This window comes from Salmo trutta, chromosome 7 (assembly GCF_901001165.1).
Source record: "Salmo trutta chromosome 7, fSalTru1.1, whole genome shotgun sequence".
Taxonomy (NCBI): domain Eukaryota; kingdom Metazoa; phylum Chordata; class Actinopteri; order Salmoniformes; family Salmonidae; genus Salmo; species Salmo trutta.
In genome coordinates, this window is record NC_042963.1 from 59764431 (window position 1) to 59783447 (window position 19017).

A 19017-nucleotide genomic window follows, 5' to 3' on the forward strand; every position below is an offset into this window, starting at 1 on the left:
TGTGTGTATGTGTGTGTCTGTGTGTGATATGTGTGTGTGTGTGTGTCTGTGTGTGATATGTGTGTGTGAGTGTGTGTGTGTGTGTGTGTGTGTGTTATGTATCTGTGTGTGATATGTGTGTGTGTGTGTGTGTGTGTGTGTGTGTGTGTGTGTGGGTGTGTGTGTGTGTGTGTGTGTGATATGTGTGTGTGTCTGTGTGTGTGTGTGTGTGTGTCTGTGTGTGTGTGTGTGTGTGGTGTGTGTGTGTGTGTGTGTGTGTGTGTGTGTGTGTGTGTGTGTGTGTGTGTGTGTGTGTGTGTGTGTGTGTGTGTGTGTGTGTGTGTGATATGTGTGTGTGTGTGTGAAATGTGTGTGTGTGTGTGTGTGATATGTGTGTGTGTGTGTGTGTCTGTGTGTGTGTGTGTGTGTGTGTGTGTGTGTCTGTGTGTGATATGTGTGTGTGTGTGTGTGTGTGTGTGTGTGTGTGTGTGTGTGTGTGTGTGTGTGTGTGTGTGTGTGTGTGTGTGTGTGTGTGTGCGCGTAGGCGGGGGAGAGTCTGATGGTGGATCTCTGTACTCACTGCACGTGTTCAGTGGAGGAAGGAGCCGTTAGAAGATACAAGCTGTCCTGTCGACGCATCAGCTGTCCTACCTGCCCTGAGGTAACACACCTTCATCACCATCATCACCACCTTACTTACTTATGGCAGTTCATAGTTGCCGTATGTAATGTTGCTTCCGGGGGTGGGTTATGGAAAGGATATGGCTACTGCTCTCGGTGGCGATGCCATTGCAGGTGAATGTGAAGCCCAATCCGGGAGCTGCATGTTCTGCCACAGCTGGGACATGTTAGGGTCTATTCTGGAGAATGAATCTGGAGATTGAATCTGGATAATGAATCTGGATAATGAATCTGGAGATTGAATCTGGAGAATATGTGGAAGTATGTGGAAGTAACTGAGGGGCCTGTGCTGGCATAACACATCTCTATGGTGGGTATGTTGTGATTCCAGGTGGTTAACTCCATTACATAGCAAGCTCCAAAGTGAACTCTCAGCTGCAGCAGACTCGAGGTCCCCAGGTTTCATGTGACACTTCCTGAGTGTCTCTTTGAGATGGTCTTCTGCCATAGAGGACATGTCGTGGTAGGTGGGCCATCCTGAATACATGGCCCACCAAGCGAAGTTGTCGACTTGCCAGGGTTGCCTCCATGCTGATGGTTTGGGTTAGGGTTTTAACAGAGGATGGGTTAGGGTTAACTGAGGATGCGTTAGGGTTAACTGAGGATGGGCTAGGGTTAACTGAGGATGGGTTAGGGTTAACTGAGGATGGGTTAGGGTTAACTGAGGATGGGTTAGGGTTAACAGAGGATGGGTTAGGGTTAACTGAGGATGGCTTAGGGTTAGGGTTAACTGAGGATGGGTTAGGGTTAACTGAGGATGGGTTAGGGTTTTAACAGAGGATGGGTTAGGGTTAGGGTTAACTGAGGATGGGTTAGGGTTAGGGTTAACTGAGGATGGGTTAGGGTTAAGAGAGGATGGGTTAGGGTTAACTGAGGATGGGTTAGGGTTAGGGTTAACTGAGGATGGGCTCGGGTTAACTGAGGATGGGTTAGGGTAAATGGAGGATGGGTTAGGGTTAACAGAGGATGGGTTAGGGTTAGGGTTAATGGAGGAGGGGTTAGGGTTAACTGAGGATGGTCTAGGGTTAACTGAGGATGGGTTAGGGTTAACTGAGGATGGGTTAGGGTTAATGGAGGATGGGTTAGGGTTAACTGAGGATGGGCTCGGGTTAACTGGGGATGGGTTAGAGTTAACTGAGGATGGGTTAGGGTTAACTGAGGATGGGTTAGAGTTAACTGAGGATGGGTTAGGGTTAACTGAGGATGGGCTAGGGTTAACAGAGGATGGGCTAGGGTTAACAGAGGATGGGTTAGGGTTAACTGAGGATGGGTTAGGGTTAGGGTTAACTGAGGATGGGCTAGGGTTAACTGAGGATGGGCTAGGGTTAACTGGGGATGGGTTAGGGTTAGGGTTAACTGAGGATGGGCTAGGGTTAACTGAGAATGGGTTAGGGTTAGGGTTAATGGAGGATGGGTTAGGGTTAACTGAGGATGGGTTAGGGTTAGGGTTAATGGAGGATGGGTTAGGGTTAACTGAGGATGGGTTAGGGTTAGGGTTAATGGAGGATGGGTTAGGGTTAATGGAGGATGGGTTAGGGTTAACAGAGGATGGGTTAGGGTTAACTGAGGATGGGGTAGGGTTAACTGAGGATGGGTTAGGGTTAACTGAGGATGGGTTAGGGTTAGGGTTAACTGAGGATGGGTTAGGGTTAACTGAGGATGGGTTAGGGTTAACTGAGGATGGGTTAGGGTTAATGGAGGATGGGTTAGGGTTAACTGAGGATGGGTTAGGGTTAACTGAGGATGGGTTAGGGTTAACTGAGGTTGGGTTAGGGTTAACTGAGGATGGGTTAGGGTTAGGGTTAATGGAGGATGGGTTAGGGTTAACAGAGGATGGGTTAGGGTTAGGGTTAACTGAGGATGGCTTAGGGTTAGGGTTAACTGAGGATGGGTTAGGGTTAACTGAGGATGGGTTAGGGTTTTAACAGAGGATGGGTTAGGGTTAACTGAGGATGGGGTAGGGTTAACTGAGGATGGGTTAGGGTTAACTGAGGATGGGTTAGGGTTAGGGTTAACTGAGGATGGGTTAGGGTTAACTGAGGATGGGTTAGGGTTAACTGAGGATGGGTTAGGGTTAATGGAGGATGGGTTAGGGTTAACTGAGGATGGGTTAGGGTTAACTGAGGATGGGTTAGGGTTAACTGAGGTTGGGTTAGGGTTAACTGAGGATGGGTTAGGGTTAGGGTTAATGGAGGATGGGTTAGGGTTAACAGAGGATGGGTTAGGGTTAGGGTTAACTGAGGATGGCTTAGGGTTAGGGTTAACTGAGGATGGGTTAGGGTTAACTGAGGATGGGTTAGGGTTTTAACAGAGGATGGGTTAGGGTTAGGGTTAACTGAGGATGGGTTAGGGTTAGGGTTAACTGAGGATGGGTTAGGGTTAAGAGAGGATGGGTTAGGGTTAACTGAGGATGGGTTAGGGTTAGGGTTAACTGAGGATGGGCTCGGGTTAACTGAGGATGGGTTAGGGTAAATGGAGGATGGGTTAGGGTTAACAGAGGATGGGTTAGGGTTAGGGTTAATGGAGGAGGGGTTAGGGTTAACTGAGGATGGTCTAGGGTTAACTGAGGATGGGTTAGGGTTAACTGAGGATGGGTTAGGGTTAATGGAGGATGGGTTAGGGTTAACTGAGGATGGGCTCGGGTTAACTGGGGATGGGTTAGAGTTAACTGAGGATGGGTTAGGGTTAACTGAGGATGGGTTAGAGTTAACTGAGGATGGGTTAGGGTTAACTGAGGATGGGCTAGGGTTAACAGAGGATGGGCTAGGGTTAACAGAGGATGGGTTAGGGTTAACTGAGGATGGGTTAGGGTTAGGGTTAACTGAGGATGGGCTAGGGTTAACTGAGGATGGGCTAGGGTTAACTGGGGATGGGTTAGGGTTAGGGTTAACTGAGGATGGGCTAGGGTTAACTGAGAATGGGTTAGGGTTAGGGTTAATGGAGGATGGGTTAGGGTTAACTGAGGATGGGTTAGGGTTAGGGTTAATGGAGGATGGGTTAGGGTTAACTGAGGATGGGTTAGGGTTAGGGTTAATGGAGGATGGGTTAGGGTTAATGGAGGATGGGTTAGGGTTAACAGAGGATGGGTTAGGGTTAACTGAGGATGGGGTAGGGTTAACTGAGGATGGGTTAGGGTTAACTGAGGATGGGTTAGGGTTAGGGTTAACTGAGGATGGGTTAGGGTTAACTGAGGATGGGTTAGGGTTAACTGAGGATGGGTTAGGGTTAATGGAGGATGGGTTAGGGTTAACTGAGGATGGGTTAGGGTTAACTGAGGATGGGTTAGGGTTAACTGAGGTTGGGTTAGGGTTAACTGAGGATGGGTTAGGGTTAGGGTTAATGGAGGATGGGTTAGGGTTAACAGAGGATGGGTTAGGGTTAGGGTTAACTGAGGATGGGTTAGGGTTAATGGAGGATGGGTTAGGGTTAACTGAGGATGGGTTAGGGTTAGGGTTAATGGAGGATGGGTTAGGGTTAACTGAGGATGGGTTAAGGTTAACTGAGGATGGGTTAGGGTTAACTGAGGATGGCTTAGGGTTAATGGAGGATGGGTTAGGGTTAACTGAGGATGGGTTAGGGTTAACTGAGGATGGGTTAGGGTTAACAGAGGATGGGTTAGGGTTAACTGAGGATGGGTTAGGGTTAACAGAGGATGGGTTAGGGTTAACTGAGGATGGGTTAGGGTTAGGGTTAACTGAGGATGGGCTCGGGTTAACTGAGGATGGGTTAGGGTAAATGGAGGATGGGTTAGGGTTAACAGAGGATGTGTTAGGGTTAGGGTTAATGGAGGAGGGGTTAGGGTTAACTGAGGATGGTCTAGGGTTAACTGAGGATGGGTTAGGGTTAACTGAGGATGGGTTAGGGTTAACAGAGGATGGGTTAGGGTTAATGGAGGATGGGTTAGGGTTAACTGAGGATGGGCTCGGGTTAACTGGGGATGGGTTAGAGTTAACTGAGGATGGGTTAGGGTTAACTGAGGATGGGTTAGAGTTAACTGAGGATGGGTTAGGGTTAACTGAGGATGGGTTAGGTTTAGGGTTAACTGAGGATGGGCTAGGGTTAACAGAGGATGGGCTAGGGTTAACAGAGGATGGGTTAGGGTTAACTGAGGATGGGTTAGGGTTAGGGTTAACTGAGGATGGGCTAGGGTTAACTGAGGATGGGCTAGGGTTAACTGGGGATGGGTTAGGGTTAGGGTTAACTGAGGATGGGCTAGGGTTAACTGAGAATGGGTTAGGGTTAGGGTTAATGGAGGATGGGTTAGGGTTAACTGAGGATGGGTTAGGGTTAGGGTTAATGGAGGATGGGTTAGGGTTAACTGAGGATGGGTTAGGGTTAGGGTTAATGGAGGATGGGTTAGGGTTAATGGAGGATGGGTTAGGGTTAACAGAGGATGGGTTAGGGTTAACTGAGGATGGGGTAGGGTTAACTGAGGATGGGTTAGGGTTAACTGAGGATGGGTTAGGGTTAGGGTTAACTGAGGATGGGTTAGGGTTAACTGAGGATGGGTTAGGGTTAACTGAGGATGGGTTAGGGTTAATGGAGGATGGGTTAGGGTTAACTGAGGATGGGTTAGGGTTAACTGAGGATGGGTTAGGGTTAACTGAGGATGGGTTATTGTTAACTGAGGATGGGTTAGGGTTAACTGAGGATGGGTTAGGGTTAGGGTTAATGGAGGATGGGTTAGGGTTAACAGAGGATGGGTTAGGGTTAGGGTTAACTGAGGATGGGTTAGGGTTAATGGAGGATGGGTTATGGTTAACTGAGGATGGGTTAGGGTTAGGGTTAATGGAGGATGGGTTAGGGTTAACTGAGGATGGGTTAGGGTTAACTGAGGATGGGTTAGGGTTAACTGAGGATGGCTTAGGGTTAATGGAGGATGGGTTAGGCTTAACTGAGGATGGGTTAGGGTTAACTGAGGATGGGTTAGGGTTAACAGAGGATGGGTTAGGGTTAACTGAGGATGGGTTAGGGTTAACTGAGGATGGGTTAGGGTTAACAGAGGATGGGTTAGGGTTAGAGTTAACTGAGGATGGGTTAGGGTTAACTGAGGATGGGTTAGGGTTAGGGTTAACTGAGGATGGGTTAGGGTTAACTGAGGATGGGTTAGGGTTAACAGAGGATGGGTTAGGGTTAGAGTTAACTGAGGATGGGTTAGGGTTAACTGAGGATGGGTTAGGGTTAACTGAGGATGGGTTAGGGTTAACTGAGGATGGGTTAGGGTTAACTGAGGATGGGTTAGGGTTAACAGAGGATGGGTTAGGGTTAGGGTTAACTGAGGATGGGTTAGGGTTAATGGAGAATGGGTTAGGGTTAACTGAGGATGCGTTAGGGTTAGGGTTAATGGAGGATGGGCTAGGGTTAACTGAGGATGGGTTAGAGTTAACTGAGGATGGGCTAGGGTTAACTGAGGATGGGTTAGGGTTAGGGTTAACAGAGGATGGGTTAGGGTTAGAGTTAACTGAGGATGGGTTAGGGTTAACTGAGGATGGGTTAGGGTTAACTGAGGATGGGTTAGGGTTAACTGAGGATGGGTTAGGGTTAAGAGAGGATGGGTTAGGGTTAATTGAGCATGGGTTAGGGTTAACAGAGGATGGGTTAGGGTTAATGGAAGATGGGTTGATGACCTCAGTTTTCTGGGTGTTTCCTGGAGGCCAATGGAAAACTGTGCATAAAGAGAATGCTGCATCGTTGCAGGAGCTCGTGAGTGTTGCGGAAAGTTATTTTTTTCTTCACCTTTATTTAACCAGGTAGGCCAGTTGAGAACAAGTTCTCATTTACAACTGCAACAGGGCCAAGATAAAGCAAAGCAGTGACACACAAACAACAACTCAGAGTTACACATGGAATAAACAAACGTACCTTCAATAACACAATAGAAAAAGTCTATATACAGTTTGTGTAAATGAGGTAAGATTTGGGAGGTAAGGCAATAAATAGGCCGTAGTGGCAAAGTAATTACAATTTAACAATTAAACACTGAAGTGATAGATGTGCAGAAGATGAATGTGAAAGTAGAGATACTGGGGTGCAAAGGAGAAAAAAAACTACATAGGAATGAGGTAGTTGGATGGGCTATATACAGGTGGACTATGTAAAGGTGCAATGATCTGTGAGCTGCTCGGACAGCTGATGCTTAAAGCTAGTGAGGGAGATATGAGTCTCCAGCTTCAGTGATTTTTGCAATTCGTTCCAGTCATTGGCAGCAGAGAACTGGAAGGAAAGGCGGCCAAAGAAGGAATTGGCTTTGGGGTTGACCAGTGAAATTTACCCGGTGGAGCGCGTGCTACGGGTGGGTGCTGCTATGGTGACCAGTGAGCTGAGATAAGGCGGGGCTTTACCTAGCAAAGACTTATAGATAACCTGGAGCCAATGGGTTTGGCGACGAGAATGAAGCGAGGGCCAGCCAACAAGAGCATACAGGTCGCAGTGGTGGGTAGTATATGGGGCTTTGGTGACAAAATGGATGGCACTGTGATAGACTGCATCCAATTTGCTGAGTAGAGTGTTGGAAGCTATTTTGTAAATGGCATCGTCGAGGTCAAGGATATGGTCGGATAGTCAATTTTACGAGGGTATGTTTGGCAGCATGAGTGCTGGATGCTTGTTGCGAAATAGGAAGCTGATTCTAGATTTCATTTTGGATTGGAGACGCTTAATGTGAGTCTGGAAGGAGAGTTTACAGTCTAACCAGACACCTAGGTATTTGTAGTTGTCCACATATTCTAGGTCAGAACCGTCCAGAGTAGTGATGCTAGATGGGCAGGCAGGTGCGGGCAGCGATCGGTTGAAGAGCATGCATTTAGTTTTACTTGCATTTAAGAGCAGTTGGAGGCCACGGAAGGAGAGTTGTATGGCATTGAAACTCATCTGGAGGTTAGTTAACAGTGTCCAAACAGGGTTCTTGTGAACCACTTGCAGGCGCCTGAGGATGAAAAAGCGGAACTGCAGATAGACCCCGTCTCCTTCATCAAGGGAGTTGAGGGAGAGGAGAGTGACTGCTGCCAGGAAGAGGTTAAATGTGACGGGAGCCAAACCCCTGCTTCACGCCCACTTTTACAGGGAATGAGGAGGATTGTAGACTGCCACCAAGTCATGTAGCTGCTTCAGGATGCTCACGAATTTGGGGGAACCACACATTTGTTCAGGATGACTTAAACTCTTTCAGAACATCAGCTATCTGGATTTGGGTGAAGGAGAAGCGGGGGGGTAGGGGGGGCTTGGGCAAGTTGCTTGGTTCCAAACTTCCCTGAAAAGTTGCATATCGCGGGGGATATTCGATGCTAATGCAATACGCCACAGGATGTTTTTGTTCTGGTCAAGGGAAGTCAAGTCTGGAGTGAACCAAGGGCTATATCTGTTCTTAGTTCTACATTTTTTGAATGGGGCATGATTATTTAAGATGGTGAGAAAAGTGCTTTTAAAGAATAACCAGGCATCCTCTACTGACGGGATGAGGTCAATACCCGGGCCAGGTCGATTAGAAAGCCCTGCTTACTGAAGTGTTTTAGGGAACGTTTGACAGTGATGAGGGGTGGTCATTTGACCCCGGAACCATTACGGACGCAGGCAATGAGGCAGTGATCGCTGAGATCCTGGTTGAAGACGCAGAGGTATATTTAGAGGGCAGGTTGGTCAGATTGATATCTATGAGGGTGCCCGTGTTTACGGGCACCCTCATAGAGGGTGCCCGTAAGATTGAGGGAGATTGAGGGCATCTAGCTTAGATTGTAGGATGGCCGGGGTGTTAAGTATATCCCAGTTTAGGTCACCTAACAGTACAAACTCTGAAGATAAATGGGGGGCAATCAATTCACATATGGAGTCCAGGACACAGCTGGGGGCTGAGGGGGTCTATAACAAGCGGCAACAGTGAGAGATTTATTTCTGGAAATGTGGATTTTTAAAAGTAGAAGCTTGAATTGTTTGGGTACAGACCTGGATAGCATGACAGAACTCTGCAGACTATCTCTGCAGTAGATTGCGACTCCTCCCTCTTTGGCAGCTATATCTTGGTGGAAGATGTTGGGGATGGAAATTTCAGGATTTTTGATGGCATTCCTAAGCCAGGATTCAGACACGGGTAGGACATCAGGGTTGGCGGAGTGTGCTAAAGCAGTGAATAAAACAAACTTAAGGAGGAGGCTTCTGATGTTAACATGCATGAAACCAAGGCTTTTACGGTTACAAAAGTCAACAAATGATAGCACCTGGGGAATAGGCATGGTACTGGGGTCTACAGGGCCTGGGTTAACCTTTATATCACTAGAGGAACAGAGGAGGAGTAGGATAAGGGTACAGCTAAAGTCCTGGGTTGATGAGTGAAGGGCGTTTGCCAGCAGTAGGTTCGGCAGCAGTTAGAAGGCCGGCGACATCGAACATCTGAGCTGGACAGGAGGGGGAGCCAAAGTAAAGGCTGGTGAGACACTCATCACATTTAGATGTGGAAGAAATTTCACGTAGTTTGCCGGGGTAGGATTTAAAATTGTCGAGAAGAGCACTCTAATTATTCTGATTAATAGTGATCAAGTTAGAAAAATCAGCCTGTCTGGCATTTTTAATTGCTTTGTTATGTATGCCAAGTTGCTCTCATAGAATATCATAATGGAGGAACATAAATTAGGTTACTCACAATAACCACAGTGCCATTTCTACAGGAGTTGGTATGCTTTCCAAGTCCTCTGTTGGTTATTCTGACAGGGAGGACTGGAGCACTACCAGACCCTGTCTGTCAGTCTCTAAAACAGTTTGATGTTGCTGGGACTGGAGCACTACCAGACCCTGTCTGTCAGTCTCTAAAACAGTTTGATGTTGCTGGGACTGGAGCACTACCAGACCCTGTCTGTCAGTCTCTAAAACAGTATGATGTTGCTGGGACTGAAGCACTACCAGACCCTGTCTGTCAGTCTCTGAAACAGTTTGAAGTTGCTGGGACTGGAGCACTACCAGACCCTGTCTGTCAGTCTCTGAAACAGTTTGATGTTGCTGGGACTGGAGCACTACCAGACCCTGTCTGTCAGTCTCTGAAACAGTTTGATGTTGCTGGGACTGGAGCACTACCAGACCCTGTCTGTCAGTCTCTGAAACAGTTCGATGTTGCTGGGACTGGAGCACTACCAGACCCTGTCTGTCAGTCTCTAAAACAGTTTGATGTTGTTGGGACTGGAGCACTACCAGACCCTGTCTGTCAGTCTCTAAAACAGTTTGATGTTCCTGGGACTGGAGCACTACCAGACCCTGTCTGTCAGTCTCTGAAACAGTTTGATGTTGCTGGGACTGGAGCACTACCAGACCCTGTCTGTCAGTCTCTAAAACAGTTTGATGTTACTGGAAATAAACCTGAAAACCTTGCAGTTAGTGTGAATCCGGTCTCTTTTATAAAGTGTTGGTTGCTCCAACAGCAAATCTAAATCGTTATAAAAAGAGACATTCCTGTCTTTGTAATGTTTCTTTGCATACTCCTTCAGGGCAAAGAGTCGGCTGAAACATTCTGAACCTCATCGATAGAACGGGAGGTGCCAGAGAAAGTTATTCTCATCCCTGTGCTATCGATGGTGTATAAAAAAGTTTGCAGTCCTCCCTCAGTTCGTTAAAACCTACCTGAGTGACAATGGTGTCAGTATTGGAGTAGTTTGACAGAACTGTGGGCTGGAGGGATTTAATGTCATGGACACTCCAATAAATATCATCATCATCACCACCATCATTGAGTTTGAGTTTGAGTGTATTTATTCTTGCTCACAGATAAAACATGACTAATAATTGCATAACCCTCATTTAAAATCCATAACACATAATATGTGAGATGAAAAGAATACACTTGAAACTCTTGAAACATTACAGGACAGTTACTCAGGACAGTTACTCAGGACAGTTATACAATCTGATAGCAGTGGGTAGAGCGGCGTTTCGCCGGCGCCTCATACGGAAAATGATACAGGACAGTTTAACAGGACAGAGCCAGGCTAGTAACCATCACCCTCTGTCTTCTTCTCCCTGTGGTGTAGCTGTGGAGCCAGGCTAGTAACCTTGGAAAGACAGCTTTTGCAGGAGCTTTGCGTGATATACTCGTTCAAGGGCTTTGGACATATCAGCAAGTAACACCCTCTCCATTGTTGGTTTTCTGGAGTCTGTATTTGTATTTATTATGGATCCCCATTAGCTGCTGCCAAGGCAGTAGCTACTCTTCCTGGTGTCCAGCTAAATTAAGGTTGTTTATGCAGTTTTAAAACATTACAATATATTCACAGATTTCCCAACACACTGTGTGCTCTCAGGCTCCTACTCCACCACTACCACATATCTACTGTACTAAATCCGTGTGTGTGTTTGTGTGTGTGTGTGTGTGTGTGTGTGTGTGTGTGTGTGTGTGTGTGTGTGTGTGTGTGTGTGTGTGTGTGTGTGTGTGTGTGTGTGCCCATGTTTGTGTTGCTTCACAGTCCCGCTGTTCCATAAGGTGTTTTTTTTATCTGTTTTTTTTATCTAATTTTACTGCTTGCATGTGGAATAGAGTTCCATGTAGTCATGGCTCTATGTAGTACTGTGTGCCTCCCATAGTCTGTTCTGGACTTGGGGACTGTAAAGAGACCTCTTGTGGCATGTCTTGTGGGATATGCATGGTTGTCTGAGTTGTGTGCCAGTAGTTTAGACAGACAGCTCGGTGCATTCAACATGTCAATACCTCTCATAAATACAAGCAGTGATGAAGTCAATCTCTCCTCCACTTCTGTTTCCAGAAGGTGTCAAAGTTATCTATAAAAGTGACTCCAGCAGAGCTACAGTAGTCTGCAGCTGTCAGCCAGGAGTGTGTCTTTCACAAGGGCTCTAGTAGTGCTGGACTTTGGGAGGTAGGCATACTGATTCGTGCACTCAGATAAAACTGTTGGCATGAGGTTTTTTATGATGAAGCTGTCCTGGATTTTTTCAAGGCATGAAGTTAGAGAGATGGGTCTCCAGTCACTCATTGGGTTTGATACTTTAGGTCTGGAACACTTTGTCAGTCTTTCAGACAGCAGGATCAGTCCCCTGCCAGTAGGTGGTGTTAATAATGTGTGTGATGACAGGGGCTAGATCTTTTGCTCTTTTAGTAGCCAGGCTGGAATGCCATCAGGCTCATTGCCAAGGCCTCCTTTCTGTTCTAGGTTAGATGTCCTTTTTTCCGCTTCACCTTGCTTCTCCCTTCTGATGTTGTGTTTGGGGAGAACATTAGACATTATGATCACTGGATCTGACAGGAGGAAGTACATTGGGGGTGTTGTAGTGATTCTTCAGATTGGTCATGATCAGATCCAGAATGGAGTCCCAGATTGGTAATGATCAGATCTAGGATGGAGTCCCAGATTGGTAATGATCAGATCTAGGATGGAGTCCCAGATTGGTAATGATCAGATCTAGGATGGAGTCCCAGATTGGTAATGATCAGATCTAAGATGGAGTCCCAGATTGGTAATGATCAGATCTAGGATGGAGTCCCAGATTGGTAATGATCAGATCTAGGATGGAGTCCCAGATTGGTAATGATCAGATCTAGGATGGAGTCCCAGATTGGTAATGATCAGATCTAAGATGGAGTCCCAGATTGGTAATGATCAGATCTAGGATGGAGTCCCAGATTGGTAATGATCAGATCTAGGATGGAGTCCCAGATTGGTAATGATCAGATCTAGGATGGAGTCCCAGATTGGTAATGATCAGATCTAGGATGGAGTCCCAGATTGGTAATGATCAGATCTAAGATGGAGTGCCTTCTGGTCTTGTCTTTGACCACTTCTTTCATGTCTGGATGGGAGTTTGTCAGCATTTTGATGGGCAGGTGATTAAAGTATCCACACAGGATTGAGACCCATTTGGGTAGAGGTCATCCTGATCAAATGGACAGTGTTTATGAGATAATCTCAGTGTTCTGCTTAAGTGTTTTGTCATGTGAGGAGAGGACTTCCTGATCACATGGACAGTGTTGATGAGATAACCCCAGTGTTCTGCTGAAGTGTTTTGTCATGTGAGGAGAGTTTTGTCATGTGTCCATGGTGGATGGTAGAGAACTCCCACTAACAGATTTGAAACTGAGCTGGGGAGTCGTTTAGGACAGAGCTGAAGCCACACACTCAAATTCCTCTTTCTCTAGGTCAGTTGTTCTCTCTGTCTGCATACTGTGGTTCACATACATAGCCATGCCTCCTCCTCTCATCCCCTCTCTGGACTTGTCATTTCTGAACAGCTGATAGTCTTGTATGAAAAGAGATTCCTCTGTGTCACGTCCTGACCAGTAAAGGGGTCATTTGTCATTGTAGTATGGTCAGGGCGTGGCAGGGGGTGTTGTTTTTGTGTGTTTTGGGGTTGGTTTATTTAGAGGGGATTTGTTCTAGTTTTCATTTTCTAGGTTTGTTTTCTATGTGTGGCCGAGTATGGTTTCCAATCAGAGGCAGGTGTCTTTCGTTGTCTCTGATTGGAAGCCATACTTAGGCAGCCCTTTTTTCCTTTGGGTTTGTGGGTGGTTGTTTTCTGTATAGCCTACGTGCCTTACGGAACTGTTTGGTCATTGTTTATTTTGTTTGAGTGTTCTCTCTAAATAAAGAAAGAAGATGAGCACTATACCCGCTGCGCCTTCGTCTGTCCCTTATGACAATCTGTGATATTTTCGTGGGCCCAAGTTTCAGTGACACATCCAATGTCTGCATTTACTGATTGAAGAAGCAGTTCAAATTCATCCACTTTGTTTATCGATGATCTTGAATAACAAAAGGCACATTCGGAGTCTCTGGGGCATTTCTGGACGTAACCACATTGTGAGTCTCTGGGGCATTTCTGGACGTAACCACATTGTGAGTCTCTGGGGTATTTCTGGACGTAACCACATTGTGAGTCTCTGGGGCATTTCTGGACATAACCACATTGTGAGTCTCTGGGGCATTTCTGGACGTAACCACATTGTGAGTCTCTGGGGCATTTCTGGACATAACCACATTGTGAGTCTCTGGGGCATTTCTGGACGTAACCACATTGTGAGTTTCTGGGGCATTTCTGGACATAACCACATTGTGAGTCTCTGGGGCATTTCTGGACGTAACCACATTGTGAGTCTCTGGGGCATTTCTGGACATAACCACATTGTGAGTCTCTGGGGCATTTCTGGACGTAACCATATTGTGAGTCTCTGAGGTATTTCTGGACATATTTGTGACATCACATAATTCAGTTAGAACGCTGCATTCATGTGAGAGATTGTGTTTTTGAAGTATTTTAGGTCTGTTACCTTCTATTGTCAGTATTTTCCTCTATCTGCCCGTAGTCCCTCTCACCCGGCTTCTTGCTCGCATTATTCCGAAGCACTGAAGTTTGTCTCGGATATGTGGTGCCAGTTGAGGTGCATGTTTTTGCAAATCCATAGAAAATGTGATGAGTATTCCACAACGTTTGTGCAATCCATCGTTATCAAAGCCATGATTAATCCTTTAAAAGAGCAGGAAAAGTGTGCAGTGTGACTAAAAAAAACAAGCAGCTACCTGGAAGCGCCACCAGGTCTCTCTCATCACCATCATTATCTCACCATCATCATCACCACCATCATCACCACCATCATTACCACCATCATCATCACCACCATCATCATCAAACCATCATCACCACCATCACCACCACCAACATCATCACCACCATCATCAAACCATCACCATCACCATCATCATCACCACCACCACCAACATCATCACCACCATCACCATCATCAAACCATCATCACCACCATCACCACCACCATCATCAAACCATCACCATCATCATCACCATCATCACCACCACCATCATCACCATCATCACCACCACCACCATCACCATCACATCAAACCATCACCACCACCATCACCATCATCACCACCATCATCAAACCATCATCATCAAACCATCATCAAACCATCATCATCAAACCATCATCGCCACCATCATCACCATCATCATCATCACCACCACCATCATCATCATCACCACCACCATCACCATCATCACCACCATCACCACCATCACCACCATCATCACCACCACCATCACATCACCACCATCATCATCACCATCATCATCACCATCATCACCACCATCATCACCATCATCATCACCACCATCATCACCACCATCATCACCACCATCACCATCATCTCCATCATCATCATCATTATCATCACCACCATCATCACCACCACCACCATCATCACCATCATCACCACCATCATCATCATCACCACCATCATCACCATCACCACCATAATCACCATCATCACCACCATCATCATCATCACCATCATCATCATCACCACCATCATCACCACCATCACCATCATCACCACCATCATCACCATCATCATCATCACCATCATCATCACCATCACCACCATCAACCCCATCACCATCATCACCATCATCATCATCATCACCACCATCATCATCATCATCACCACCATCACCACTATCATCACCATCACCATCATCATCACCACCATCATCACCACCATCATCATGTTTCTCACCTCTCCACTCTAGCTGTCTGCGGTGAGCATTCTGGAACAAAATGGCCTTTGTAACATCACTTTAAGAGATGTGTGCGTGTGTGCTGCAGGGCTATACTCTAGAAGAGGTGCCAGAGTCGTGTTGTGGTCGCTGTGTTGCCACTGCCTGCACCATCCAACGACCTGACGGACACTTCATCACTGTCAAGGTTAGACACACACACACTAAGACACACACACACACACACATACACACACACACACACACACACACACACACACACACACACACACACACACACACGTATTCAACTCTACTTTACTCAAACGCTAACCCCCTGTCTCTAACCCTACAGGTCAACAGTAGTCTAGATGAAGGCTGTTTTATTGTATTTTTTATTTCACTTTTATTTAACCAGGTAGGCTAGTTGAGAACAAGTTCTCATTTACAACTGCGACCTGGCCAAGATAAAGCAAAGCAGTTCGACACATACAGCAACACAGTTACACATGGAATAAACAAACATACAATCAATAATACAGTAGAAAAAATCTATATACAGTGTGTGCAAATGAGGTAGGATAAGGGAGGTAAGGCAATAAATAGGCTATGATGGCAAAGTAATTACAGTATAGCAATTAAACACTGGAATGGTAGATGTGCAGAATATGAATGTGCAAGTAGAGATACTGGGGTGCAAAGGAGCAAGATAAATGTAGTCAGTACTCATGTGGTGCCAACAGTAAACTAGCTCTACTCTAACCCCCTGTCTCTAACCCTACAGGTCAACAGTAAACTAGCTCTACTCTAACCCCCTGTCTCTAACCCTACAGGTCAACAGTAGTCTAAATGAAGGCTGTAGTCAGTACTCCTGTGGTGTCAACAGTAAAGGAGATCTAGTTCTCCAGACCAGAGTGACCACCTGCCCTCCTCTCGACCGCCAACTCTGTCTGGACCAGGGGGTATGGCTACAGTACAACACTATAGCCACAATACAACTACAGTATAACACAGCCATTAACCCTCATCACAATACAACTACAATACAACTACAGTATAACACAGCCATTAACCCTCATCACAATACAACTACAGTATAACACAACCATTAACCCTCATCACAATACAACTACAATACAACTACAGTATAACACAGCCATTAACCCTCATCACAATACAACTGCAGTACAACTACAATACAACTATAATACAACTACAATATAACACAACCATTAACCCTCATCACAATACAACTACAATACAACTACAGTATAACACAGCCATTAACCCTCATCACAATACAATTACAATACAACTACAATACAACTACAGTATAACACAACCATTAACCCTCATCACAACACAACTACAATACAACTACAGTATAACACAACTATTAACCCTCATCACAATACAACTACAATACAACACAACCATTAACCCTAATCACAATATATCTACAATTTAACACAACCATTAACCCTCATCACAATACAACTACAATACAACTACAATACAACTACAATACAACTACAATTTAACACAACCATTAACCCTCATCACAATACAACTACAATACAACTACAATACAACTACAATATAACACAACCATTAACCCTCATCACAATACAACTACAATACAACTACAATACAACTACAATACAACTACAGTATAACACAACCATTAGCCCTCATCACAATACAACCAACCCCAACACTAATCCTTGATACAGTACTATAACCACAATACCACCACCAAACAACACTATGGGTATTTCTCTTAATGCGTACTACTGTACTACCGTGCTACCGTCTACCGTGCTACTGTACTACCGTGCTACCGTGCTACCGTCTACCGTACTACCGTGCTACCGTGCTACCGTGCTACCGTCTACCGTGCTACCGTACTACTGTACTACTGTGCTACCGTCTACCGTGCTACCGTGCTACCGTGCTACCGTCTACCGTACTACCGTGCTACCGTGCTACCGTCTACCGTACTACCGTACTACCGTGCTACCGTGCTACCGTACTACCGTGCTACCGTACTACCGTGCTACCGTACTACCGTACTACCGTCTACCGTGCTACCGTACTACCGTACTACCGTGCTACCGTACTACCGTGCTACCGTGCTACCGTCTACCGTGCTACCGCTACCGTGCTACCGTACTACCGTGCTACTGTACTACCGTACTACCGCTACCATACTATCGTACTACCATACTACCGTACTACCGTGCGACCGTGCTACCGTACTACTGTACTACCGTGCTACCGTGCTACCGTCTACCGTACTACCGTGCTACCGTGCTACCGTGCTACCGTCTACCGTGCTACCGTACTACTGTACTACTGTGCTACCGTCTACCGTGCTACCGTGCTACCGTGCTACCGTCTACCGTACTACCGTGCTACCGTGCTACCGTCTACCGTACTACCGTACTACCGTGCTACCGTGCTACCGTACTACCGTGCTACCGTACTACCGTGCTACCGTACTACCGTACTACCGTCTACCGTGCTACCGTACTACCGTACTACCGTGCTACCGTACTACCGTGCTACCGTGCTACCGTCTACCGTGCTACCGCTACCGTGCTACCGTACTACCGTGCTACTGTACTACCGTACTACCGCTACCATACTATCGTACTACCATACTACCGTACTACCGTGCGACCGTGCTACCGTACTACTGTACTACCGTACTACCGTACTACCGTGTTACCGTACTACCGTGCTACCATGCTACCGTACTCTGAGCTTTGAGCACATTGCACCACGGGAGGGTCATGGCATGAGTCCAAATCAAAGTGTGGTGAAACGGAGTACAGAGGACACTTCTCGGGTGCGTACTCCATTTGTACGTATTTTGAAGCATGCATTGATGCAAGCTTCGTCTGAAAGTATGCACAGAAATATGACGCAACCACGTAAAAAAAGACGCAACATTTCTTGAAAACAATGGTGGCTGGAATTAAACTGAAGCGACAGAAAATACACTTCGCAATGAAAAGTTGTCGATTCACATCTCATATGTTGCCTGACTTCAATAGTTTTTCTTGATGCGTTAATAAATACATGCAGTGTTAATATTGGCATGGGTTAGGGTGCCTACAATAACCAGTGTGTCTAGATCACAAGCCCATAGTAAGTCAATAGGGATTATTGGCTATATAAAGTTTTATGTGTTCTCCACACTCTACTCCTCCAGAGAACGTCCTGGGAGACTGCACTCAGAGCATGATAGGGTGGAACACGCTAGTATACATGTTGAGAAACTCCCTATGACTACCTAACTTTAACCCTAATATCAGACAACATAACAACACAACACCACCTACTGTACATCCAACACCAACACTAACCCTCAATACAACATGACAACCCCAACACTACCATATCAATACACAACACAACACCACCTACTGTACATCCAAACCCAACACTAACCCTCAATACAACATGACAACCCCAACACTACCATATCAATACACAATACAACACCACCTACTGTACATCCAACACCAACACTAACCCTCAATACAACATGACAACCCCAACACTACCATATCAATACACAATACAACACCACCTACTGTACATCCAAACCCAACACTAACCCTCAATACAACATGACAACCCCAACACTACCATATCAATACACAATACAACACCACCTACTGTACATCCAACAACAACACTAACCCTCAATACAACATGACAACCCCAACACTACCATATCAATACACAATACAACACCACCTACTGTACATCCAAACCCAACACTAACCCTCAATACAACATGACAACCCCAACACTGCCATATCAATACACAATACAACACCACCTACTGTA

At 45.9% G+C, this 19017-nt stretch overlaps 1 protein-coding gene across 1 annotated transcript in view; it reads left to right on the top strand.

The window, feature by feature from the left end:
- vwf (von Willebrand factor) overlaps window positions 1-19017 on the top strand; it is a 182633-nt gene that overhangs the window by 152620 nt on the left and 10996 nt on the right. The window contains exons 49-51 of the mRNA XM_029759558.1: window positions 524-640; window positions 15266-15364; window positions 15990-16118. Coding sequence (XP_029615418.1) covers window positions 524-640; window positions 15266-15364; window positions 15990-16118 — 345 coding nt within the window. The remainder of the gene's footprint in view (window positions 1-523; window positions 641-15265; window positions 15365-15989; window positions 16119-19017) is intronic.